We start from the raw sequence: 26776 nt of genomic DNA, 5'->3' as shown, positions 1-26776 counted from the left end.
TGTCATGTCTGAGGGCAATGTGTGGTGTGAATATAATGCAGAGAATTCGTAGTTTGGAAGTTAGGAGGAGGTGCGGGATTACCAAAACTGTTGTCCAGAGGGCTGAGGAAGGGTTGTTGAGGTGGTTCGGACATGTAGAGAGAATGGAGCGAAACAGAATAACTTCAAGAGTGTATCAGTCTGTAGTGGAAGGAAGGCGGGGTAGGGGTCGGCCTAGGAAGGGTTGGAGGGAGGGGGTAAAGGAGGTTTTGTGTGCGAGGGGCTTGGACTTCCAGCAGGCATGCGTGAGCGTGTTTGATAGGAGTGAATGGAGACAAATGGTTTTTAATACTTGACGTGCTGTTGGAGTGTGAGCAAAGTAACATTTATGAAGGGATTCAGGGAAACCGGCAGGCCGGACTTGAGTCCTGGAGATGGGAAGTACAGTGCCTGCACTCTGAAGGAGGGGTGTTAATGTTGCAGTTTAAAAACTGTAGTGTAAAGCACCCTTCTGGCAAGACAGTGATGGAGTGAATGATGGTGAAAGTTTTTCTTTTTCGGGCCACCCTGCCTTGGTGGGAATCGGCCGGTGTGATAATAAAAAAAAAATAAAAAAAAATATACAACATTTAATGCACCTCAGAGTGATTATTATTATTATTAATATGGCGTCTTCAAGACTAATAAGACACTCTTAGTGATTTTAATGTGTACCTGCACACCAGCATAGTGTAAGTTTATTTAGGTACAGGTACACATGAGTATAATCATCAGAGTACAGTGGAACCTCAGTTTACAAGTTTAATTCATTCCGTGACCTTGCTCATATCCCGATCTGTTCGTATGCTGAGTCAATTTTCCTCATTTAAATTAACTGAAATGCCATTAATCCATTCCAGCAGAATTCCTGTTCTGGGAGGCAGGACAAAAATACTTCAGTATGACACTAATATCAACTCTATGGCTTATCTATCATAATTCATCCAAAATGACATAATAAACAATATAAATAACATAGAAACCTGATATATACTCTAGAATGAATAAAATATGTCATGTGACAAGTGGTGGCGGCGATTCCCTACCTCAAGCGGCCGCCTTGTTGTGGGTCAGCAGGGAAGACCTCCTGCCATCCCCCAACACTCCCGCCACCACAGCCTATGTGTTCAGTTCCACTTCTCTCGTACAAGCTAGCTGTGTTTGTGAATTGTGTTTTGGTCTTTTAATTACCATATCTTGTATCTGCCAAGCTATCATGACACCCAGTAGGCATACCAGTGTGGCTAAATGACTGACTGACTTGACTGACTGACTGAATAGCATGACAATGAATGACTTGACTGACTTACTGAATGACTTAAAGTTATACAAGAATGGTATACAATACCGACAAGATGAAAATAAGACACATGTGCAACATCTGGGTATCTTTATTGTAGATGTTTCGCCACTGGGGAATCCCGCCTACCAGTGACTAAGCCCTCGTCTGCTACATGTCCCCTTTCCACCTGACATTAGAATATAAGCGCCAGGCTCCTTGCCTATGCTCCAGAACCTCCATGACTACGGTGCTCTTCGCAGCAACTCCAAGGCTGAGGGACTGATTACCTCATCTTCTGTATATAGTTCTGTCTTCAAATTATGTCCTGGAATTTGTATTGATAAAGCCACTGGATGGGGAAACGTCTACAATAAAGATACCCAGATGTTGTACATGTGTCTTATTTTCGACTTAAAGTTAGACTTTTTCACTGAAGAGGACCCTGAAATGGTGTCAAGAGTAGCTGATGCCTTACCATCAGTTGTATAATGTACAACAGGGTAAAACAGAACAGAAATCCATTACAGAATTTATGCACACTCTAATACAACCATCAACTTCAGTACCAGAACCTCTACAATCCCCCTCAATCCAGTAGGGCCACAGCATAACTCTCCACTTTCTTCACAATCATCGACAAGCACCAGCACCCACAATTTAAGTTAAGAAATACTATTATTTCTGTTGCAGGTATAGTCTTAAGCTGTAAAAACAACATAATACATCATGACACTGAACTACAATTATATATTCACTTTTACTTTTCTAAGATCTGGAGGTCAAAAAAAAAGTTGTTTGAGGGGGAAGCTCGCATCCTGAATTTTTGCTCGTATCCAGAAATAAAAAATTGACCGAGCGACTGCTCATATCCTGAAAAACTCGTATGGTGTGGCACTCGTAAGCCGAGGTTCCACTGTTACGAACTTAATTCATTCCAGAAGGCTGTTCGAGTGCCGATACTGAACGAATTTGTTCCCATAAGGAATAATGTAAATTAGATTAGTCCGTTTCAGTCCCCCAAAAATACACTTACATAATTGTTTGAGTTGGAAGCTGTTTGAAACTCGAGGTACCACTGCATATGGGTTCACACTGGTAGACTTGCAATTTTTTCAGAAATTTAATTTTATGCATTAATATTCACATGAATTAACTTTTAATTTCTTTGCATTAAATTAATATAGCAACTTAACCCTTCAGCTGAATGCTACCCAACCCATCTAAGGTCAGCCTAAATTAGTGCATCAAAAGAATTTTTACTATGCAAAACAGCATTTTCCAAATAAACCAAGTTGGCACACTTGACTTAAAAAAAAATTATGGCATATGTGGCTCAGTTGGTAGCACCCTCAGCACAGATGGAAACAGTTGACATGTTTCTTTACACCCATTGCCCATGTTCACCTAGTAGTAAGTAGGTACCTGGGTGTTAGTGGACTGGTGTGGGTGATTGTATACCTTTGACAGGATACAGCTGAAGTTGGATAAAAGCTCTCTGCTTGTAAATTAAAAATTGGGAGGAGGGGTGGCAAGAGGAGGAAGCAAGAAAACTAAAATACAAATGCTGTACTAAATATTCAAATTAATAAAAAGCATTGCAAAGGTTTAAATCCATCGTATTGTAGCTGTACACACACAAAAACTACCACATACTAATTTTCTGGTGAACACAAGTTAGTGTGCACATGAAAAAAAAAAAAAAGAGCAGGTGAGGGTGCACACAAATACACAGCTGACATGCAAGTGCCCAGGGAGTGAGCCCCTACAGATGCACGAGCTTCCCACCTGTTATATGCGCACCTGCCTCACAGACTCTCCTCCACAATCCTGCAAGGTGCACAGTGCACTTAAGTTTCTCCACTACTTCCTCCACCATCATCTAAACCTCCACCCAAGAAGAACCTAAATGAAAAATCCAACAGCCTACTTTTATCATCCTCATAGGGTTATCTTGTGAAGACAAGGGTAATGGGAGTGGAGGGTCACAGTTACAGTAACAAGGGAGGTGGGCTGCAGGGTGGGTGACTGGGAGGGTCATGACTGTATCAAGGGATAGACTGTCAGATTTTCTCTAAACACAATTAATCAGTTAAACTATAATATATAATAGTGTGTGTGTGTGTGCATATATATATATATATATATATATATATATATATATATATATATATATATATATATATATATATATATATATATATATATATATATTACATATGTCTATATATATAATGTCGTGCCGAATACGTAAAACTGGTCAATTAGCAAGAATTCATTTAAAATTAAGTCCTTTCTGAAATTTTCTCTTATACGTTTAAAGGTATATTTTTTCATTAATGCTGATGTAAAAACTTCTAATTTTGCACCAAAAGAATCTTAGAAAACTTACCTAACCTTATTATAACAAGAACAATTTATTTTAGCCTAACCCAACTAAATATATTTTAGATTTGTTTACAATAATTTAATACTAAACAAACACAGTGAAATATATTTTTTTCATTAGGTTCAGAATGATTTTGGCGAAATTATTGCATACACAAATTTTCGCTTGTCCTATATGGCAAGTTGAGCGTTGCTATTTAAGCCAAAATCGCAAGTTCTGCCTATTCGGCACGACGTGTGTGTGTATATATATATATATATATATATATATATATATATATATATATATGTATATATATATATATATATATATATATGTATATATATGTGTATATATATATGTGTATATATATATATGTATATATGCGTATATATATATGTATATATATATGTGTGTGTATATATATATGTATATATATATGTGTGTGTATATATATATGTATATATATATGTGTGTGTATATATATATGTATATATATATGTGTGTGTATATATATATGTATATATATATGTGTGTATATATATATGTATATATATATGTATATATGTATATATATATATATATATATATATATATATATATATATATATATATATATATACACATTATATACATATATGTATATATATATATGTATATATATGTGTATATATATATATGTATATATATATATGTATATATATATATATATATATATATATATATGTATATATATATATATATATGTATATATATATATATATTTATATATATATATATATATATATATATATGTATATTTATATATATATATATGTATATGTATATATATATATATATATATATATATATATATATATATATATATATATATATATATATATATATATATATATATATATATATATATATATATTTACCATTTTGGCAATATTTTAATTCACAAAACATTATGAACCTTAAAGTAAAATGCAATATATTACTGTTAACTTGCAGAACTTTTATAAATTCAATAAAATGTTTAAAATGCTGAAAGAAAAATTAACGAGGTAGAAAATTGCTGACATTGAGCATATATGTACTTAATTATAACACTGGTTATTCATCTACAGTACTTTAAATTAAATCAAATCTGGGTATTACAAGAATTCTACATCACATTATAATTTACTACAGTATAAGAAAAAAATTATTATCTACATTTCAAGATATTGTATGGTTAAGAAATATAATTAATAAGAATAAGACAAATCTAGAAGAAAGTCAGATGTAGAAAGAAACTCATTCTGGAACGGAAAGATTTGTTGAAGGTAGTTTACATATATTAAAGTTGACAATACAAAAAATAATTCATTCACATACTATTAATAAAAATGTATGATAACAGGTATGCAATGAACTTAGTAAATGAATTGACAGCAATACATTTACTCATGCTAACATAGAAAGTAACTTGCCTGACTATACACATTGCTAATCCTTAATGTCTAGTTTGGAATGTGAATATTTTCTAAGTTTTTGCTTTTTTTTATCTTGCTGAAAGAGGTAAGACATTAACTGATATGAGATTAAGTACCAAAGGATTTTAAAAAATTATTTATGTTCATATAATTTAAATGAATGCAGCAAATTTCTTATTCCATGTCATAATAACTGTTATAAATCTTTATTAATGATTCAGAAAGCTCTTTCTGTATTCTGGAAAAAATGCCAGTCATTAAGGAGTGATTATATCTCCTACACATTATTAAAATACCTAAAAAGCTAACAATATAAAGTACTTGTGGAATTCCAGCTAGTGATAAGATTTCCCTTCCCAGTACACAAACCACTATACAGGTTGGCCATCACTAATCCAGCATCACTGGGACCTGTAGTGTGCCGGATTAGTGAGTCTGCCGGATTACAGAGTGGTTAGGTTAGAATACACTTACTTAACCTATCAGAAGAGACTCTTTCTCCTCCACTGGCTTGCTGCTGTGGATTTACAACCATCTGCACAATTTCTGAGTCAGTATAATGATGAAATTTGAGTCAGTATAACAATTTGAGTTAGTATTATGATGAAATTTGAAATTATGCCAGCCAGATTTCTGATGGAACCGGATAGGGGAGGGGCTGGGTTTGATTGGTGTCAAGGGGTATGGGAGTTATTTCTTGAGTAGCTTTAGGTAGATGTCGTTTTGATAAGGACCTGCCTCGTATGGGCCAGTAGGCCTTCTGCAGTGTTCCTACATTCTTATGTTCTTATAACTGATTGCTGGATTAGTGATGGCCGACCTGTACCACCATTTCTTTTCATGTATCTGGTTATGGCACAGTGCTTACTTAGCATGTAGCCTTGGCAAATTTTCAGACCAACTTTAATTGCAGCACTAAAATACAGTGGACTCCCGCATAACGATTACCTCCGAATGCGACCAATTATGTAAGTGTATTTATGTAAGTGCATTTGTACGTGTATGTTTGGGGGTCTGAAATGGACTAATCTACTTCATAATATTCCTTATAGGAACAAATTCGGTCAGTACTGGCACCTGAACATACTTCTGGAGTGAAAAAATATCGTTAACCGGGGGTCCACTGTAATGTATAGTACTGTGTACATGTTCCACAATTATTTATTTAAAAAGTATATTTTGTTAAAAGTAAGTGAGCGAGAGAGAGAGAGAGAGAGAGTGAGAGAGAGAGTGAGAGAGTGAGTGAGAGTGAGTGAGAGTGAGTGAAAGTGAGTGAGAGTGAGTGAAAGTGAGTGAGAGTGAGTGAGAGAGTGAGTGAGTGAGTGAGTGAGTGAGTGAGTGAGTGAGTGTGTGTGTGTGTGTGTGTGTGTGTGTGTGTGTGTGTGTGTGTGTGTGTGTGTGTGTGTGTGTGTGTGTGTGTGTGTGTGTGTGTGTGTGTGTGTGTATGTGTGTGTGTGTGTGTGTGTGTGTGTGTATGTGTGAGCGTGTGCGTGTGTGTGTATGTACTCTCCTATTTGTGGTTGCAGGGGTCGAGACTCAGCTCCTGGCTCTGCCTCTTCACTGACCACTATTGGGTCCTCTCTCTCCCTGCTCCATGAGCTTTATCATACCTCATCTTAAAACTATGTATGGTTCCTGCCTCTACTACATCACTTGCCAGACTATTCCACTTCCTGACAACTTTATGGCTGAAGAAATACTTCCTAACATCCCTTCGACTTAACTGAGTCTTCAACTTCCAATTGTGACCCCTTGTTTCTGTGTTCCATCTCTGGAACATCCTGTCTCTGTCCACCTTATCTATTCCTTGCAAGATTTTGTATGTTGTTATCACGTCTCCCCTAACCCCCCTCCTTCGTCAGATATTACCCTTAGCTCTGGAACTAATCTTATTGCAAACCTTTGCACTTTCTCTAATTTCTTGACATGCTTGACCAGGTGTGGGTTCCAAGTTGGTGCTGCATACTCCAGCCTGGCGTACACAGTGTATAGAGTCTTGAACGATTCCTTACTGAGGTATCAGAATGCTATTCTTAAGTTTGCCAGGCACCCATATGCTGCAGCTGTTATCTGGTTAATGTGTGCTTCCAGAGACATGCTTGGTATTATACTCGCCCCAAGATCTTTCTCCTGGAGTGAGATCTGCAGCCACCTAGCCTATACTCTGTCTGCGGTCTTCTTTGCCCTTCCCCGATCTTCATGACCTTGCATTTGGTGGGGTTAAATTCTAGGAGCCAGTTGCTAGACCACGTGTCCAGAATGTCCAGGTCTCTTTGTAGTCCTGCCTGATCCTCATCCGATTTAATTCTCCTCATTAACTTCACATCATCTGCAAACAGGGACACTTCTAAGTCTATCCTTTCCATCATGTCATTCACATATACCAAAAATAGCACTGGTCCTAGGACAGACCCCTGTGGAACCCCACTCGTCACTGGCGCCCACTATGATACCTCATCACATACCATGACTCACTGTTGCCTCCCTGTCAAGTATTCTCTAATCCACTGAAGTGCCCTTCCTGTTATACATGCCTGATCCTCTAGCTTATGCACTAATCTCTTGTGAGGAACTGTGTTGAAGGCATTCTTGCAGTCCAAGAAAATGCAATCAACCCACCCCTCTCTTTTGTATTTTACTTCTGTTACCTTGTCATAAAAGTCATAAAACTCCAGTAGGTATGTGACACAGGATTTACCTTCCATGAATCAGTGCTGACTTTCGTTTATAATCTTGTTCCATTCCAGGTGCTCCACCACTCTCCTCCTGATAATCTTCTCCATGACTCTGCATACTATAAATGTCAGTGACACTGGTCTATAATTTAGTGCTTCATTTCTGTCTCCTTTCTTAAAGGTGGGGACTACATTTGTTGTCTTCCATACTTCAGGTAGTTGCCCAGTTTCAAGGGATGTGTTGAAAATTGTGGTTAGTGGCACACACAGCATCTCTGCTCCCTCTCTAAGGACCCATGGAGAGATGGTGTGTGTGTGTATGTGTGTGTATGTGTGTGTACTCACCTAATTGTACTCACCTAATTGTGGTTGCAGGGGTCGAGACTCAGCTCCTGGCCCCGCCTCTTCACTGATCGCTACTGGGTCCTCTCTCTCTCTGCTTCCTGAGCTTTGTCATACCTCTTCTTGAAACTATGTATGGTTCCTGCCTCCACTACTTCACTTGCTAGGCTATTCCACTTGCTGACAACTCTATGACTGAAGAAATACTTCCTAACGTCCCTGTGACTCGTCTGAATCTTCAGCTTCCAGTTGTGACCCCTTGTCCCTGTGTCCCCTCTCTGGAACATCCTATCTCTGTCCACCTTGTCTATTCCCCGCAGTATCTTGTATGTCGTTATCATGTCTCCCCTGACCCTTTTGTCCTCCAGTGTCATCAGTCCGATTTCTCTTAACCTTTCCTCGTACGACATTCCCTTGAGCTCTGGGACTAGCCTTGTTGCAAACCTTTGTACTTTCTCTAACTTCTTGACGTGCTTGACCAGGTGTGGGTTCCAGACTGGTGCTGCATACTCCAGTATGGGCCTAACATACACAGTGTACAGTGTCTTGAACGATTCCTTATTAAGGTATCGGAACGCTATTCTCAGGTTTGCCAGGCGCCCGAATGCTGCAGCGGTTATTTGGTTGATGTGTGCCTCCGGTGATGTGCTCGGTGTTATGGTCACCCCAAGGTCTTTCTCCCTGAGTGAGGTCTGTAGTCTTTGTCCACCTAGCCTATACTCTGTCTGCGGTCTTCTTTGCCCCTCCCCAATCTTCATGACTTTGCATTTGGCTGGATTGAATTCGAGAAGCCAGTTACTGGACCACATGTCCAGCCTGTCCAGGTCTCTTTGCAGTCCTGCCTCTCCTCGTCCGATTTAATTCTTCTCATCAACTTCACGTCATCTGCGAACAGGGACACTTCAGAGTCTATTCCTTCCATCATGTCGTTCACATATATCAAAAATAGCACTGGTCCTAGAATTGACCCCTGTGATACCTCTTCACGTACCATGACTCATTGCTGCCTCCCTGTCAGGTATTCCCTTATCCATTGCAGTGCCCTCCCTTTTACATATGCCTGATCCTCCAGCTTCTGCACTAATCTCTTGTGGGGAACTGTGTCAAAGGCCTTCCTGCAGTCTAGGAAAACGCAATCTACCCACCCCTCTCTCTCATGTCTTACTTCTGTTACCTTGTCATAAAACTCCAGGAGGTTTGTGATACAAGATTTGCCTTCCATGAACCCATGCTGGTTTTCATTTATAATCTTGTTCCTTTCCAGGTGTTCGACCACTCTCCTCCTGATAATCTTCTCCATGACTTTGCACACAATACATGTCAGAGACACAGGTCTGTAGTTTAGTGCCTCGTTTCTGTTTCCTTTCTTAAATATGGGGACTACATTAGCTGTCTTCCATTTCTCAGGTAGTTGCCCAGTTTCAAGGGATGTGTTGAAGATTGTGGTTAGAGGCACGCACAGCATCTCTGCTCCTTCTCTAAGGACCCGTGGGGAGACGTTGTCCGGTCCCATCGCCTTTGAGGTGTCAAGGTCACTTAAGAGCTTCTTCACCTCCTCCTCAGTTGTTCGTATGTCATCCAACACTTGTTGGTATATTCCCTCTTGATGTTCCCTTCTGTGCTGTCTTCCCACAGCCCTTCCTGTCTCTACTGTAAAAACTTCCTTAAATCTCCTGTTCAGCTCCTCACATACCTCCTGATCATTTCTTATGAGTTCTCCACCTTCTGTCCTTAATCTGATCACCTGGTCTTTGACTGTTGTCTTCCTCCTGATGTGGCTATACAACAGTTTCGGGTCAGTCTTGATTCTCGATGCTATGTCATTTTCATACTGTCGCTGGGCCCCCCTCCTTACCTGTGCGTACTCATTCCTGGCTCTGCGACTGATCTCCCTATTTTCGTGTGTTCTCTGCCTTCTGTACTTTTTCCATTCTCTATTGCACTTTGTTTTTGCCTCCTTACACCGTCGGGTAAACCAGGGGCTCATTCTGGTCTTCCCGTTGTTACTGTTGCCCTTGGGAATAAACCTTTCCACTGCCTCCTTGCATTTTGTTGTTACATATTCCATCATTTCATTTACTGGCTTTCCTGCCAGTTCTCTGTCCCACTGGACCTCCCGCAGGAAGTTCTTCAACCCTATGTAGTCCCCTCTTTTATAGTCAGGCTTTTCCCATTCAACTCCTGTTATTCTCTCCACTTGCAGCTCTACTATGTATTCAAAGCACAGAACCACGTGGTTGCTAGCTCCTAGGGGACTCTCATACTTGATGTCCTCAATGTCTGAGCTGCCCAGGGTGAACACAAGGTCCAATCTTGCTGGTTCATCCTCCCCTCTCACTCTGGTAGTGTCCTTAACATGTTGGTGCATGAGGTTTTCCAGCACCACGTCCAACATCCTGGCTCTCCATGTTTCGGGACCCCCATGTGGCTCCAGGTTTTCCCAATCTCCCTGTGGTTGAAATCCCCCATAACCAGCAACTTTGCTCTGCTGGAGTGAGCTCTTCTTGCCACCTCAGCAAGTGTGTCCACCATTGCTCTGTTGCTCTCTTCATATTCCTCTCTTGGCCTCCTGCAGTTCTGTGGTGGATTATACATCACTGCAATGACCACTTTGTGTTCCCCAGACTGAAGTGTACCTGCTATGTAGTCTCTTTCTCCCGTCTCATCTATTCCTTCCATTTTCTCGAATTTCCATCTGTTTTTTATGAGCAGAGCAACCCCACCTCCCCCCCTGCCCCTTCTATCTTTCCTCATGATCTGGTATCCTGGTGGGAAGATTGCATCTGTTATTGTCTCCGTGAGTTTTGTTTCTGTAACTGCTATGATGTCTGGGGACTTCTCATTGATTCTTTCTTGCCATTCCTCATGTTTATTCGTTAATCCATCTGCATTTATGTACCAAACCTTCAACTTCTGTTCTAATACTGTAACTGTGGTGCGGGGGTGGAAACAGAGGGATCGGTGTGTGATGGTTGGTTTGGATTGTTCAGTTGCCTTGGGGGTGTCGTGGCTGGAGTCCTTCTGCAGGTGTTTCTGGGGGGTGCGCTTGTCCTTCCATTTGATCCTGGGTTATTCTGCTCTCCTTTTTCATTTCCTCCCATTTCTCCTTTCATTTTTGAACTCTCTCTTTCATTGTCTTCCTTTCGTCCTGTGTTCTGTCTCGATTGAGGTGCACACTCCGGAACTCCTGCTTGCCTCTCAGCCGTGCTTTCTCCTGCAGGATCATGGTTCGGGTTGATTCTGCCTTGAAAATTACTTTGAGAGGCCGATTCCTTTTCTTTGTGAACCACCCAATTCTCCGAAAATTTGCCACCTGGGTCATGTCCCCCTCGCCTATCACCTTCATGATATCTTCAATCGCTTTTTTCTCCTCCTGCTTTCTTTCATCTTAAGTTTCCCCTTTAGCTTCATCTAGCCCATAGACAAACACGGATCTCTCCCTTTCCACCTCCCACTGTGACTCCCATTGCATCCTCTGATGTGTTTTAGTTCCTTCCCGTGGAGTGTTCCTTCCTTCAGTCCCTTCCCTAGTTATGGCCCCTATGCTTCTTGGTTTATCCTTCCTGCTCACCTGCTCCTGGCCCCCACAGGTATCTGGTAAGGTCCTTGCACATGTCCTAGTTCCTTCAATGTCTTCCAACCTCTCATTCTGTCCTAGTGTGCTCCCTGTCTTTGTTTTGGCCCCATGTGGGTTTGACAGGACCTCTGCATACAGTTTAGTTTCCATGCTTCCTTCAGACCTGTTGTCTGTGTTTGATGTAGCCATTGCCGATGCTACTTCTGTAATATCTTTGTCATTGTGCTGTTTCAGATGTCTCAGCTCCTCTTCTAATCTCTCTATCTTGATTTCTGCTGCTGTGGCCTGTTGCTTCCACCTTCTGCATTCTGCTGCTAACCTCTCTTCCATCTTCCTTTCCAGCTCATCTAGTCTCCTTCCCCAGTCTTCCTCCCTTTTTTTGAGCTCTACCTCCCATTCCTCCCTCCCAGATTCGTCCTTGGAGCCCCTTGTCCTCATCCTGGTTAGGGGGAGGGGAATAGATGGTTAGGAGAGGGGATGGATGGTTGTGGGGGAGGGGGAGGATGGTTATTGGAGGGGTAGAGATAGTTGGGGGAGGGGGTTAGATGGTTTGGGGGAGAGAGGGGATGGATGGTTATGGGGGAGGGGGAGGATGGTTATTGGAGGGAGGGAGGTAGTTGGGGGGGGTTAGACTGTGGGGGGCGGGGTTAGGTGGTTTGGGGGAGGGGTAGGTGGCTATGGTGAGCTGGTTAGGGAAGGGGGAGAGGTGGTTAGGAGGGTACGTGTGTGTGTGTGTGTGTGTGGGGGTGTGTGTGTGTGTGTGTGTGTGTGTGTGTGTGTGTGTGTGTGTGTGTGTGTCTGTGTGTGTGTGTGTCTGTGTGTGTGTGTGTGTGTGTGTGTGTGTGTGTGTGTGTGTGTGTGTGTGTGTGTGTGTGTGTGTGTGTGTGTGTGTGTGTGTGTGTGTGTCTGTGTGTGTGTGTGTGTGTGTGTGTCATGGATCTTAATCAGCTGATGTCCCATTCATGGTAAAGTCTCTGCTGACCTTCTAGACCTATGCAAGTGTTGTTTGATCTAATCAGAACTGGTGTAAGACATTTAAATTTGAAAGTGTTAGCCATGTTGACACTAACAGTGCTCTTTTCTGTCATGTTAGATATCAGTCATCCTATGAACTGGTCTTCTGCCCAAACTATATACCTTTCTAGTCTTTATAGACACTTTCTTGCTACGACTCACAAAATCATAATGACACGATTGCAAACAAACCATGGTATGGGCAGGGATTGAACTCGCGGCAAGTGAGTTGTAAAACTCCAGACCAACGCATTAGCTCATACTATGGTTTGTTTCCAATTGAGTCATTACAATTTCGTGAGTCATGATGACGGCTTTGAGGGGACTCGAGCTAAAGTTTGTCATGGCCACACCTAGCGGGAGATTCATCTTAAAAATTTGCATTTGTGGTCACAGTGGTGCTTATGCTAACCTTCCTATGGTGTATAAATATACCTAGTTAATAACACAAAAAAAAAGGCACAATACTGTGACTGGAACGATACACGAATAACCCGCACATAAAAGAGAGGAGCTTACAATGATGTTTCGGTTCAACTTGAACCATTTACAAAGTCACACTAACAAAAAGGAGAGAAAGAGGGAGTATATATAGGCCAGCAGACAGGGATGGGACAAGAGAGGTAGTGGTGGAGGTAGCAGTAGTAGTAGTGGAGCCAGTCAAATACTAAGAAAGAGGAGTACTGCAAGGGAGCTAGAGGTGCACAGAGGGTAGGAGCAAGAACACAGAGGGGAGAAAAATAATAAAGGATAAATACCCAAGGCAGTAGAAAGAAAATCCAAAGGAGAAAGAGTAGAGAGGAAAGGGATAGAGGGAGAAGGGGAAAAAAGAATCAGGTTAAGTCATGGGTGTACTGAAGTTTGGACTTAACCTGATTCTTTTTTTCCCTTATCCCTCTTCCCCTTTCCTCTCTCCTCTTTCTCCTTTGGGTTTTCTTTCTGCTTTCTGCCTCCTCTCCTTACCTTTCTCCCTTTCCTGTATTTTGACTGCCTTTCTCGTCTCCTGCCTTGGTGGGTTGTCCTATGGGGGTACAGTCCCATAGATTTTTGTCCTATGCCCCTGGGCCAGTAGCTCTCCTACAGTACTCCTCTGTTCTCTTGTTCTTATTTACTACCACCACAACTACTACTATTTTTTCATTACAACTACACTCCCTGCCATTATTTTTTCTCTAGGTTTCCACTCCTACTACTACTTTTTCATTTCTACCTCTACCACTGCTGTATTACTACTTTTTCAACTTTCAATACTACTAATACCACTACCACTACTACAACTCCATTCTTCTCCCTCCTCCCATTCTGATTTCCATCTTTATTTGCCTTGTTTCCTATTCAGTTGTGACTGTTCCTACTAACTCTTTCACTACTACTTCACCATTATGACTACTACCACTGCTGCTACCTTTACTACTACAAGCACCACTGCTGCTACCTGTAATACTACTACTACTACTACTGTACAGTAAAACCTCTCATTAATGAATTTCAGCAATTTTGGACAAAAACTGCTGGACAAATGCTGTAATTATTGGACAAATGGTCAAAAGTCCATAATTCTGCATTTTGTCTGTATTGACAGCATCTGGTTGTCTTCCGAAGTACTGGGGTATGTTGCTTGTCCAACATGGACAAGTAAAGAGGAGCATTACATCTCTGATTCATAATTAAAGTTATTCCGAGTCACCACTATTGATCACAGCAGTTTACATCTCATCTCTCCACCACAAAATGATAAGCAAAATTACTGTAAATTACGCAAGTACTATAAAATTACTATACCAGTTCTGTATGGTTGTACTTCAGGTTACAGTATACATATTCTTTGTGTCTGGGTATCTTCTGCCTCAGTAGATCAAGTCCACTACTTAGGAAGACAACTGGACAATCATGTTATCATGAAATATTAATTTCATGATTCAGGAGTTGTGAACAATCAGTACTATTATCATATACCCCCTCCTTCCTATTAGTCCATTAATGAGAGGTTTCACTGTATTTTTGCTGTTGTTCTATGCCCTTCACCAACACTACTACTATTACCTCTCCCCCCACATCCCCCATCCCTCTCATATACGTATATATTCTGGTCTCCTCTCCTCGCTTCAGTGTGCCATGTCAATGGTCCAAATCAGACCAAAACATCATCCATACTTTCCTAACTGCAGGTTATTGTTATTTACAGTGGTTATGATCACTTTAGTGCAGGCAAGAAAGCAAGGGCTTTAAATACTTGATATAAACATAGATATGCACATGCCCAGCATCACTTAACCTAACTGTAATGGCACCTGACCTGACCTAGTGGCACCTAATCTGACTGGGTGGCACCTGATAAGTCTTAGCAGTGTCTGACCCAACCTGATGATACCTGCCCATCTTCAAATGCTTCACATATACAATAATGTATTCTATGTACTTGGTAAAGCTCCCAGAGAGCAAACAGTAGTGTTACTAGTGTTTCATTGCTGTAAGACTTTTTTTTTTTTTTAACCACAAAATAGGTATGTTGAAATTATGTACTGTAAATTGCATTTCAGACAAAATAAAGTGTAAAACTGACACACTAATGTTCAATTTTACAATTTACCTCTATAAACTGTACAATTATTAAAGTGCATTTTCAAAGTACATGTTGTGGTCTTAGATGCACATATGGCAGTACACAGCAATGCTCTCAGCTGTTCCAGCACTAATTTGTGTTCATACATTCAAATATCTGCCAATTTCTTCTACACATATTTTTTTGGACACTGCTTGCAAGAGAGAAAATAAACACCTATATAGTTCTGATACTCAAATTCATCTCTCAGAACGAATAGATGATACCACAGACATTTTTCACTTGCTGGCCAGGATACAAAATGTAGTTACCAGCATCAAATATGAAGCGTTATACTTTCAAAGCCTGACCTGAAGCCAAACTTCTTTGCTGACAGCCTCACTAACCAGGCTGTTGCTGCCAGTGGCTCACATAAAAATTACGATCTTCCTGATCTGGCACTTTTTTGATGGTAGTGGCACAGTTTCATTCTCTACACTTCTATCATTATTCCAACAATATTTCCTCTATATGCCGGATGAAGAGTCTTGGACCATGGATGTTGATACAGGTTATCCAGTTATGCCTATCACAGCTATGCTTTTCCCAGAGTTTACTCTGTACTTCCATATCTATTATGCTGATAAATTATATCACTATATGCATTACATTTTTGTTTCTGTTATACTGTTTTAGATTGAAACTATCAAAATTTGATGTAAAAATATACATAATTTAAGATAACTTACACATCATCTTGATGATCTGCTCCTCCCTCCTCAGCAACCAGAAGCTCATATTCTTCAGCAGCGTAACGATCCCAGTCAGATACCTGAAGAAACTAGTATAGGTCAAACACATGGTACTACAGTAAATAGGAATGACACAATACCAAATTTATTTTGGCTGATACCAATACTGTCAAGATTAGCAGATGCCCACTGATAACATCAAAATCAGTTGATACCCAATGATATCTATGCTGATACTCAATTAAGTCAATACCAATACAGTAGGGCCCCACTTATACAGCAGGTTAGGTTCCAGGCTAACGCCGTAAAGCAGAAATCGCCGTAAAGTGGAACACCCTTTTTTTTTCCTTATAAATGCATACAAATACTAGATAACAAGTTTACACTAACATATATTAAGTTAGCAATAGAACTAGGTATCAAAAAACAATAAAAAAGTACAATACATACATAGTGCACTCCTTACTTACCTTAAAATATTTATAGTCTTAATCTAGGGTGAGATGAGTAGTATTTATTGTAAGAAATCAAGTGTGGTATGTATGGTAGTCAGCCGGGCTACCATACCAGGCCACCCCACCTACATATAATATTCTATTACATTTATTTATTTATTTATTTTATGTCTTTGCAAACAGTACATTGAGAATTTATATTTACAATAGTGGGTTGCAATGCAAAGAGAGCCTCTATTATGTCTATGCATCCCAGAGCGATAAAATGCACATGCAGTTTACTTATTACTTACCTTAAAATATTTGTAGTCTTAATCTAGGGTGGGATGAGTAGTATTTATTATAAGAAATTAAGTGTGGTATGTATGGAAGTCAGCCAGGCTACCACATACTAGGTCATTCCACCCACACATACTATTCTTTGATGTTTAACCCTTAAACAGTCCAAACAGATCGACGTTCAAATACGTAGTGCTCCAAATGTAGATTTACGTTTTTTTACATATTTTCGAACATAACAAAAAACCACATGTAGATAAAAGTTTTTTTTACACATTTTCAAATGAAAAAAAAAAGATGATCTATATTTTGTTACATACTTTCAAATGTTGCAAAAACGTATATATACGTTTGGACCATTTAAGGGTTAAGTATCCCAGAGCGACAGAATGCATATACAGGTCTCCGTCAACATTCGCGAGGGTTAGGGGATCAAGAGCCTCGCGAATGTTGAAAAACTGTGAATGTTTGGTGCCCCAATATATTGTAGGGTAATATATTACAATACTGCTTCCTTAACTTGTTGAACCATGAATAATCATAAAATACATGAAAACGTCGTAAATTGTACTAAATACATGTATATACATGTTATGCTTTAATAACGTATGTTATTTAATAACATGTATGCTAATAACATGTATGTTATTAAATACCACTGCCTCCACCACTGTGAGTCCCTACTACCCTCCCACTGACCCCCGCAACTGGCAGCCAGCCCTCCCACCACTCAGTGTGGTGAGTGTTTTGTTTGTTCATTATTTGCTATTAAACTACAGAATAAATAATGTAAACCCATTCATGACTGCATATTGGAATGGCTATTAGGAAAGGTATTAGACAGTGACATCATGTGTTTACTCTTGAACACAGCAAAGAATCAAACATTTCTGCTATTGCTAATAATAACAATAGTAATAATAATAATAATAATAATAATAATAATAATAATAATAATAATAATAATAATAATAATAAATACGATAATTGAAGAAGGAAATTGTACAAAAATACAAGGGAGTGGTTGACACATCGTCAGTGTGACTTTGTTTATGCTGGAGTGAACATTAGTCTCCCTGCTCTTCCAAACATTTCACAATAATTCAGCGGTTGAGGCAGTGGTATTTAATAACATATATGTTATAAATAATAATAGTACATGTTATTATTAATAACATGTATTATTATTAACATGTATGTATTTAATAACATATATGTTATAAATAATAACAGTACGTATTATTAATAACATGTATTATTATTAACATGTACATGTATGTTATTAAATACCATTGCCTCAATCACTGCCTCTACCACTCCAGTCACACTCAATCTACAAGCACCAAACACAATGCATTATTGTGAAATGTTTGGAAGAGCAGGGAGACCAATGTTCACTCCAGCATAAACAAAGTCACACTGACGATGTGTCAACCACTCCCTCGTATTTTTGTACAATTTCCTTCTTCAATTATATCATATTTATTATTATTATTATTATTCTTATTACTGTTATTATTAGCTGTAGCAGAAATGTTTAATTCTTTGCAGTGTTCAAAAGTAAACACATGATGTCACCGTCTAATACCTGTCCGAATAGCCATTCCAATAGCAATCATGAATGGGTTTACATTATTTATACTGTAGTTTAATAGCAAATAATGAACAAACAAAACACTCACCACACTGAGTGGTGGGAGGGCTGGCTGCCAGTTGCGGGGGTCGGAGGGAGGGTAGTAGGGACTCGCAGGTGGCGGGAAACTTAAATATGATTTGGCGGCTGGGAATTTGGCGGTTGGGAATTCGCGAATGTGTGAAGCCCGTGAAAGTTGAAAACGTGAATGTTGAGGGAGACCTGTACAGTTCACTCATTACTTACCTTAACCCTTTCAGGGTCCGTCCCGTAGATCTACGGCTTTGCGTTCAGTGTCCAAACCGTAGATCTACGTCATGAGCTCAGCTCACTCTGATAAACTGTGAGTGGTACACTTGGGCCTAGATATGAGAGAATACATCTATGTGGTATGTGTGCACCACATAAAACAAATCCTGCAGCACACTGTGTATAATGAGAGAAAAAAAACTGAAACCAAGATTTTCGATTAAAACAGCAACTTTGCAGTGTTTTTTCGTATGTTTTGTATAGTTGTATTTGCAATTTCTTGGTCTCATTTGATAGAATGGAAGACATATTACAGAAATAGAGATGATTTTGATTGGTTTTAGCACCGGAAATGGCTTGAAACTGAACTCAAAGTAGCGGAAATGTTAAATTTTTGTCGATGTTCAAGAGTAAACAAACGACCTCACACGTCTAATACATGCCAGCTGGTGGATCTAATACACATTCACAAATGTGGTGATGATATTTATACAATTATTACAATATTGCATAACAGTAAATCTTCTATTTTTTGGTGTGAATAAAAATTCATTATGTAAATAAAAAATAAAAATGGGATTTATTTGTAAAGCCTCAAAACGTAACTAATGAACCGAGGAAATGTTAGTTTAGTGCCAGGAATGCCTACAGTGTTTATTCTGGATGCTATTTTGAAATTGGAATATTTTGAACTTTGTGTTAAATTGGCTAAATAACCAATTTCCAATCACTTTATTTTGTAGTTGAAACAGTTGACTTGGCGATTTCTTGTGCTCAATCGATAGAATAGAAGTAATACTAGTAAAATAGCTAAGAATTTGGTCGACTGGAATGATATAATTGGCCTAAAATGGAAGTCAAAGTCGGCAAAATCGCCGATTCGTAAATATCGCTGACACATCAAAATTCGCGAGAGCATAATTTTGTCAATTTTCCATCAAATTTTGTACTTTTTGTTTTATTACCTTCACAAAAAGATTCTCTACCATTTCATAAGAAAAAATAAATTTTTTTTTTGGAAAATTCTTGGACACTGGTGCGTGACTTCAGATTTTGGCCTTGGACCCTGAAAGGGTTAAAATATTTGTAGTCTTAATGTAGGGTCAAGGGTGAGTAAACGAGATAAAACAAATAAATGAGAGAGAGAGAGAGAGAGAGAGAGTACATGTATATGAGGGAGGACAGGCGCAGAGTTACGTAAACAAACCAAGCAAACGTAAGTTTTGTAAACGAAGTACACACGTCTGGTTTGTGTACAAGTTCTCTCTACGTTGATACGGTAGAATAAATAAAGAAGAACACTCCCATTCTCATGTAACACCATTTTTAGAAGAAACGACACTCTGAGTGAAGGCAATGGAAATAAGTCACTCTGTCTGACTTTTTTGGGTTATCCTAGGCTCTCTACACATATGCTGTTATATATGATAATTTATGTAACTGCATTTGTGTATACCTGAATAAACGTACTTACATACATACAATAGGAATAATTTTCTACAGTTATCCCCAGTAACACATTTTCTCTTATGTTAGACTAGAGAAAATGTTATTCTTGCCGTCACTTGTACAAGTTATCTGGCTACAACATCTCATATTTATGTTTATTTATTCTATTGTGGGGTGTATTTATCATCTTTATATATGTATCGTGTTTATTATATAATTTTCGAAAAAAAAATATGTGTATGTGTATGTTAACGTAATATATGACATTTAATTAGACTCGGTGAACATTATTATTTCTAATATGCCGTCACTTGTGCAAGTCGTCTGGCTACCACATCTCATATTTATTCTACTGTGGAGTGTATTTATCATCTTTATATGTTATGCATCATGTTTATTATATAATTTTGAAAAAAACTTCATAGATGGATTAATGAAAATGTGTATACAGTGGACCCCCGCATAACGATGGCATCACATAGCGATTATTTCGCATACCGCTTACTTTAATCGCAAAATTTTTGCCGCGCATACCGATTAAAAACCCGCTCACCGATTTTCGTCCGAGACGCGTCCAATGTGCGCCCTCAGCCAGCCTCACATGTGCCGCCCGTGCCATTGTTTACCAGCCAGCCTCCGCGGTAACATCCAAGCATACACTCGGAATATTTCGTATTATTACAGTGTTTTCGGTGCTGTTTCTGGAAAATAAGTGACCATGGGCCCCAAGAAAGCTTCTAGTGCCAACCGTACACCAATAAGGGTAAGAATTCCCATTGAAATGAAGAAAGAGATCATTGATAAGTATGAAAGTGGAGTGCGTATCGCCGACCTAGTCAAGTTGTACAAGAAACCCCAATCAACCATCGCTACTATTGTGGGCACCAAAAAGACAATCAAGGAAGCTGTTCTTGCCAAAGGTTTAACTGTGTTTTCGAAACAAAGATCGCAAGTGATGGAAGATGTTGAGAGACTCTTATTGGTGTGGATAAATGAAAAACAGCTAGCAGGAGATAGCGTCTCTCAAGCGATCATATGTGAAAAGGCTAGGAAGTTGCATGACGATTTAATTAAAAAAATGCCTGCAACTAGTGATGATGTGAGTGAATTTAAGGCCAGCAAAGGTTGGTTTGAGAGATTTAAGAAGCGTAGTGGCATCCATAGTGTGATAAGGCATGGTGAGGCTGCCAGTTCGGACCACAAAGCGGCTGAAAAATATGTGCAGGAATTCAAGGAGTACATAGAAACTGAAGGACTGAAACCTGAACAAGTGTTTAATTGTGATGAAACAGGCCTGTTCTGGAAGAAAATGCCAAGCAGGACCTACATTACTCAGGAGGAAAAGGCACTCCCAGGACATAAGCCTATGAAAGACAGGCTTACTCTTCTCATGTGTGCCAATGCTACTGGTGATTGCAAAGTGAAGCCTTTATTAGTGTATCACTCTGAAACTCCCAGAGCGTTCAGGCAAAAGAATGTCCTCAAAGATAATTTGTGTGTGCTGTGGAGGGCAAACAGTAAGGCATGGGTCACTAGGGAATTTTTCTATAACTGGTTACACCATGCATTTGCCCCCAATGTGAAAGATTACCTAACTGAAAAGAAATTAGAACTTAAGTGCCTCCTGGTGTTAGACAATGCCCCTGGTCATCCTACAGACGTGGCAGAGCGACTTTATGGGGACATGAGCTTCATTAAGGTGAAGTTTTTGCCTCCTAATACCACTCCTCTCCTGCAGCCCATGGACCAGCAGGTTATTTCCAACTTCAAGAAACTGTACACAAAAGCTCTGTTTGAAAGGTGCTTTGTAATGACCTCAGAAACTCAACTGACTCTAAGAGAGTTTTGGAGAGATCACTTTAATATCCTCAATTGTGTAAACCTTATAGGTAAGGCTTGGGAGGAAGTGACTAAGAGGACCTTGAACTCTGCTTGGAAGAAACTGTGGCCAGAATGTGTAGACAAAAGGGATTTTGAAGGGTTTGAGGCTAACCCTGAGAGGATTATGCCAGTTGAGGAATCCATTGTGGCATTGGGAAAGTCCTTGGGGTTGGAGGTTAGTGGGGAGGATGTGGAAGAGTTGGTGGAGGAGGACAATGAAGAACTAACCACTGATGAGCTGATAGATCAACTTCAAGAGCAAGAGGCCAGACCTGGGGAAACTGGTTCAGAGGAGGGGAGAGAGAAATTGAAGAAGTTGCCTACTACAAAGATAAAGGAAATCTGTGCAAAGTGGCTTGAAGTGCAAACCTTCATGGATGAAAATCACCCTCACACAGCTATTGCAAGCCGTGTTGGCAACCTGTACACTGACAATGTTGTGAAACACTTTAGGGAAGTGATAAAGGAACGAGAGGTACAGGCCACTATGGACAGATATCTTGTGCGACAGAGGTCCAGTGACTCTTAAGCTGGTCCTAGTGGCATTAAAAGAAGAAGGGAAGTAACCCCGAAAAAGGACTTGCCACCTCAAGTCCTAATGGAAGGGGATTCCCCTTCTAAACACTAAGACCATCAACACACTCCCCTCTTCCCATCCCATCAATCATCACCAGATCTTCAATAAAGGTAAGTGTCATGTAACTGTGCATGTGTTCTTCAGTTTGTGTGTATTAAAATTAATATTTCATGTGTTAAAATTTTTTTTTCAATACTTTTGGGTGTCTTGCACGGATTAATTTGATTTCCATTATTTCTTATGGGGAAAATTAACTTGACTAACGATTATTTTGACTAACGATGAGCTCTCATGAACCGATTAATAGCGTTAGTCGAGGGTCCACTGTATGTGAAAAGGCAAGGCAGTTGCATGCGGATCTCATTAAGAAAATGATGAATTTAAGGCCAGTAAAGGCTGGTTTGAGAGATTTAAGAATTGTAGTGGCATACACAGTGTGATAAGGCATGGTGAAGCTGCCAGTTCTCACAAAAAAAGAGGGGCTGAAAAATATCTGCAGGATTTTATGGGGTACATAGAGGCTGAAAAATTAAAACCCCAACAAGTGTTCACTTGTGACAAAACAGGCCTGTTTTGGAAGAAAATGCCAAACAGGACCTACATTACTCAGGAGGGGATTGCAAAGTGAAGCCTTTACTCGTGTATCACTCTGAAACTTCCAGTGTGTTCAAGAAAAACAGTGTCGTCAAGACTAAATTGTGTGTGATGTGTAGAGCACACATGGGGCACTAGGGGCATTTTCCTCAATTGGTTCTATGACATGTTTGGCCCCAGTGTGAAAAAATACCTCTTGGAAAATAAATTGCCACTCCAGTGCCTCCTGTTAATGGACAATGCTCCTGCTCATCCTCAAGACTTGGAAGAGCAAATTGAGGGGAGTTTAGTTTTATTAAAGTCAAGTTTTTTCCTCCTAGCACCACTCCTCTCCTCCAGCCCATGGACCAGCAGGTCATTTCAAACTTCAAAAAAAACTGTACACGAAAGCAGTGTTTCAAAAGTGCTTTGAGAGTTCTAAGAGTGCTAAGAGAGTTCTGGAAAGATCACTTCAGTATCTTCAGTTGCATAAACCTTATAGATAAGGCTTGGGAGAGAGTGACTTGCAGGACTTTGAACTCTGCTTGGAGAAAATTGTGGCCAGAATTTGTACAAGAGAGGGATTTTGAAAGGTTTGGGGCTACCCTGAGGAGCCTATGCCAGTTGTGGAATCTATTGTGGCATTGGGGAAGTCCATGGGGTTGGAAATTAGTGGCAAGGATGTGGAAGAGTTGATGGAGGACGATGATGAAGAGCTTACCACTACAGAGCTGCAAGAGCTTGAGGTGTAACAGCAACAGACCACAGCTCAGGAATTTCCTTCAGAGGAGGAGGAAGAGAGATGGAGGAAGTTGCCTTCATCAAAGATTAAGGACATTTGTGCAAAGTGGGTTGAAGTGCAAACCTTTATGGATGAGCATTACCCTGACACAGCTGTTGCAGGTTGTATTAGCAACATGTACAATGACAATTTTGTGTCCCATATTAGGGAAATCTTAAAGAGACGCCAGAAACAGAGCTCTCTGGACAGACTTTTGGTGCGACAGGGGGCCCAGTAACTCTCAAGCTGGTCCTAGCACAAAAAACAATAGATTATTACGAAACGTTTTGTATGAATGCGCAGAGTAATGTTCACACAATGAGAAAAAAAGCCAGACTGACTCACAATTCTTGCGTGGGATGCTTTGTGTGGGCGTGTTTTGACAGAAGAAGAAAAACATCGCAATGTATTTATTTAATTGCAGTATTCATTTATTTTATCAATAATAAATAATACTAACAAAATTTAGACTTAATATAGGTTAGGTAGGATTAAGATATTTACATTACGTTGTTGCCATTATGAAAACAAAATACCCTTCCTGGTTGACAATAAAAGGAGTAGAAACCACAAGTCATTGTTTCATCAATGACTGAGTCATGAAACTTTGCTTTGAAAATTAAGCTTACAAGTTACACTTACAAATTTAAGTAACTTGTTTCACAATAATAAAAACTTTCATTTAGTTCCTCTCAAGGAAGTTGACTTGATGCTGGAGAAAGGTTCTTGATCCCAAGAACTGGTGTTGTTCTCCCCTTCCTTGACTCAAGACTGACTGCCTCCTTTTCCCAAGTACTGCTTAATCCCTTCAGGTTTATTGCTCCCCTCATAAATGTAATTTAATGACAATTGTAAAAAATTTAAATTTTTTATTAAATATTTGAAAAGCCAATTAAAAACTGCTGGGAAAATATTGAATTTTAATGTTTTGTTTACAAAAATTACTTAAAGAAAGAACAAGCTAAGTTAAAGGGTGCCACTATTTAAATTTGACAACAACTGAGTTAATGCATATTTAATATCCAATAATACACGCATAAGCTTGTACAGTGTACTTTTTAGCTTATATACAAGTTATAACATTATCAGCAAACAAAAGAAAAATTTAGAGAGACTATCTATTTGTGAAGGAAGAGGCAGCACAGATTCAACAGCCTTACATAATAATCAACTTTGCAATATTTTCTTAACCCCTTAACAGTCCAACCATAGATTTACATTCTTAACGCTAGCGCTTGAAATGTAGATCTATTTTATTTTTCCTGCCTCCAATTTTGGCACAATTGGCCTGAAATGCCTGGTCAGCATAGAATGGGTCTTAACACTCAGTGTGTGCAGTATTAAAAAATTCTGGGACCACTTAGTACCTTGTGGGAGCACCAGTTCAATTGAGTGCCAGCTAGAGCAAACTGAGCGGCAAACACCTGGGATTCACTGATGTCATGTAGTATTAACAAAATCCTCAGGAGGCCTGGTCACAGACCGGGCCGCGGGAGCGTTGACCCCCGGAACTCTCTCCAGGTAAACTAACCCATGTGCAACATCCTTTCAATTTTGGTACCACTGGTAGTGTCATCCTGTCAGAATATCTTATAATCTATGCCCTAAGTAAAGAGAAACAATTCTGGAACATGCAATACATGTTCAGCAGGCTGGCTGGCTCTCTGTTTATCTGTCTCTGCTTATCTGTCTTTCTGTCTCTGTCTGTCTCTCTTTCTGTCTCTCTGTCTCAGAGAGAGCCACTTGTGAGCCAACAGGTATTGCTTACTATGCATTATATCGACAAGCACAGTACAGTGGACCCCCGCATAACGATTACCTCCGAATGTGACCAATTATGTAAGTGTATTTATGTAAGTGCGTTCGTACGTGTATGTTTGGGGGTCTGAAATGGACTAATCTACTTCACAATATTTCTTATGGGAACAAATTCGGTCGGTACTGGCACCTGAACATACTTCTGGAGTGAAAAAGTATCGTTAACCGGGGGTCCACTGTATAGCACTTTGTCTGGATTTTTTTGGACTATTCTAGGTAATTTACACTACGTATAAGTGTATTTATGTGTACCTGGCCAGCCAGCTGGCTGGCCGGCAGCTGACTTGGCTGGCTGATTGACTTTGGCTGTCTCTATCTCCGTCTGTCTTTCTCTGTCTCACAGGTACACATAAATTCAATTATACATAGTGTAAATTACCTAGGATAACCCAAGAAATCCAGACAAAATGCTATACTGGGCTTGTCGATATAATACATAGTAAGCACGACTGGCAAGTAATGTATATTTACACTTGCTCAGGAATCAGATGTGACGATGCAATTGTGTGTAATACCTGTTGGTTCATGAGTGGCTCTCTCTGAGACAGAGAGAGAGATAAGCAGAGACAGATAAACAGAGGTAGACAGACAGACAGACATATTTATGTGAAAAAGTGAAAACAAATTAAGCCAAGCCATTGCATGCTCATCAAATGTCACCATTGCTGCACTGGAATGACTCATCTTACACCATGATTCAAGGAAGCTTATTCTTATTACTATTATTACTATTATTATTATTATTATTATTATTATTATTATTATTATTATTATTATTATATAGTCCCGCATATCCAAAACTTTGCTGGGACTTACAAATACTATGTATATATTTTTAGACAATAGTATGTGACTAAGGTAGGTGAAAATGTTCACCTGTCACTGTGTTTGTGACTATTTGAGTACTATTTCAGTACCTAATATTAGTGTCAGAACGAAGATTAGCTATGAAATCACAAGAACTACTACAAATTGTAATTATCAGAACATAAAAATTATACAAATTAAAAAAAATGAGAAAAAAAGGTATATTGGCAAAACTTCTGCAAACGGC

At 39.4% G+C, this 26776-nt stretch overlaps 1 protein-coding gene across 11 annotated transcripts in view; it reads right to left on the bottom strand.

Annotated features, from left to right (window-relative positions):
* The window catches only part of LOC128685956 (mucin-2), an 859817-nt gene that overhangs the window by 32453 nt on the left and 800588 nt on the right, over nucleotides 1-26776 (bottom strand). For 4 of the 11 annotated variants that reach the window (XM_070083377.1, XM_070083380.1, XM_070083379.1 and 1 more), the window contains one exon: nucleotides 16025-16116. In XM_070083377.1, the coding sequence (XP_069939478.1) occupies nucleotides 16025-16116 (92 nt within the window). Of the gene's footprint in view, nucleotides 1-3085; nucleotides 3203-16024; nucleotides 16117-26776 lie in introns of all 11 variants that reach the window. The other 7 variants (XR_011391787.1, XR_011391786.1, XM_070083386.1 and 4 more) reach the window with 7 other exon arrangements.

Source organism: Cherax quadricarinatus, chromosome 9 (genome assembly GCF_038502225.1).
Source record: "Cherax quadricarinatus isolate ZL_2023a chromosome 9, ASM3850222v1, whole genome shotgun sequence".
In the NCBI taxonomy this organism is placed as follows: domain Eukaryota; kingdom Metazoa; phylum Arthropoda; class Malacostraca; order Decapoda; family Parastacidae; genus Cherax; species Cherax quadricarinatus.
Note: the sequence above shows the minus strand (reverse complement) of the source record. Positions and strands in the feature narration are given on the sequence as shown.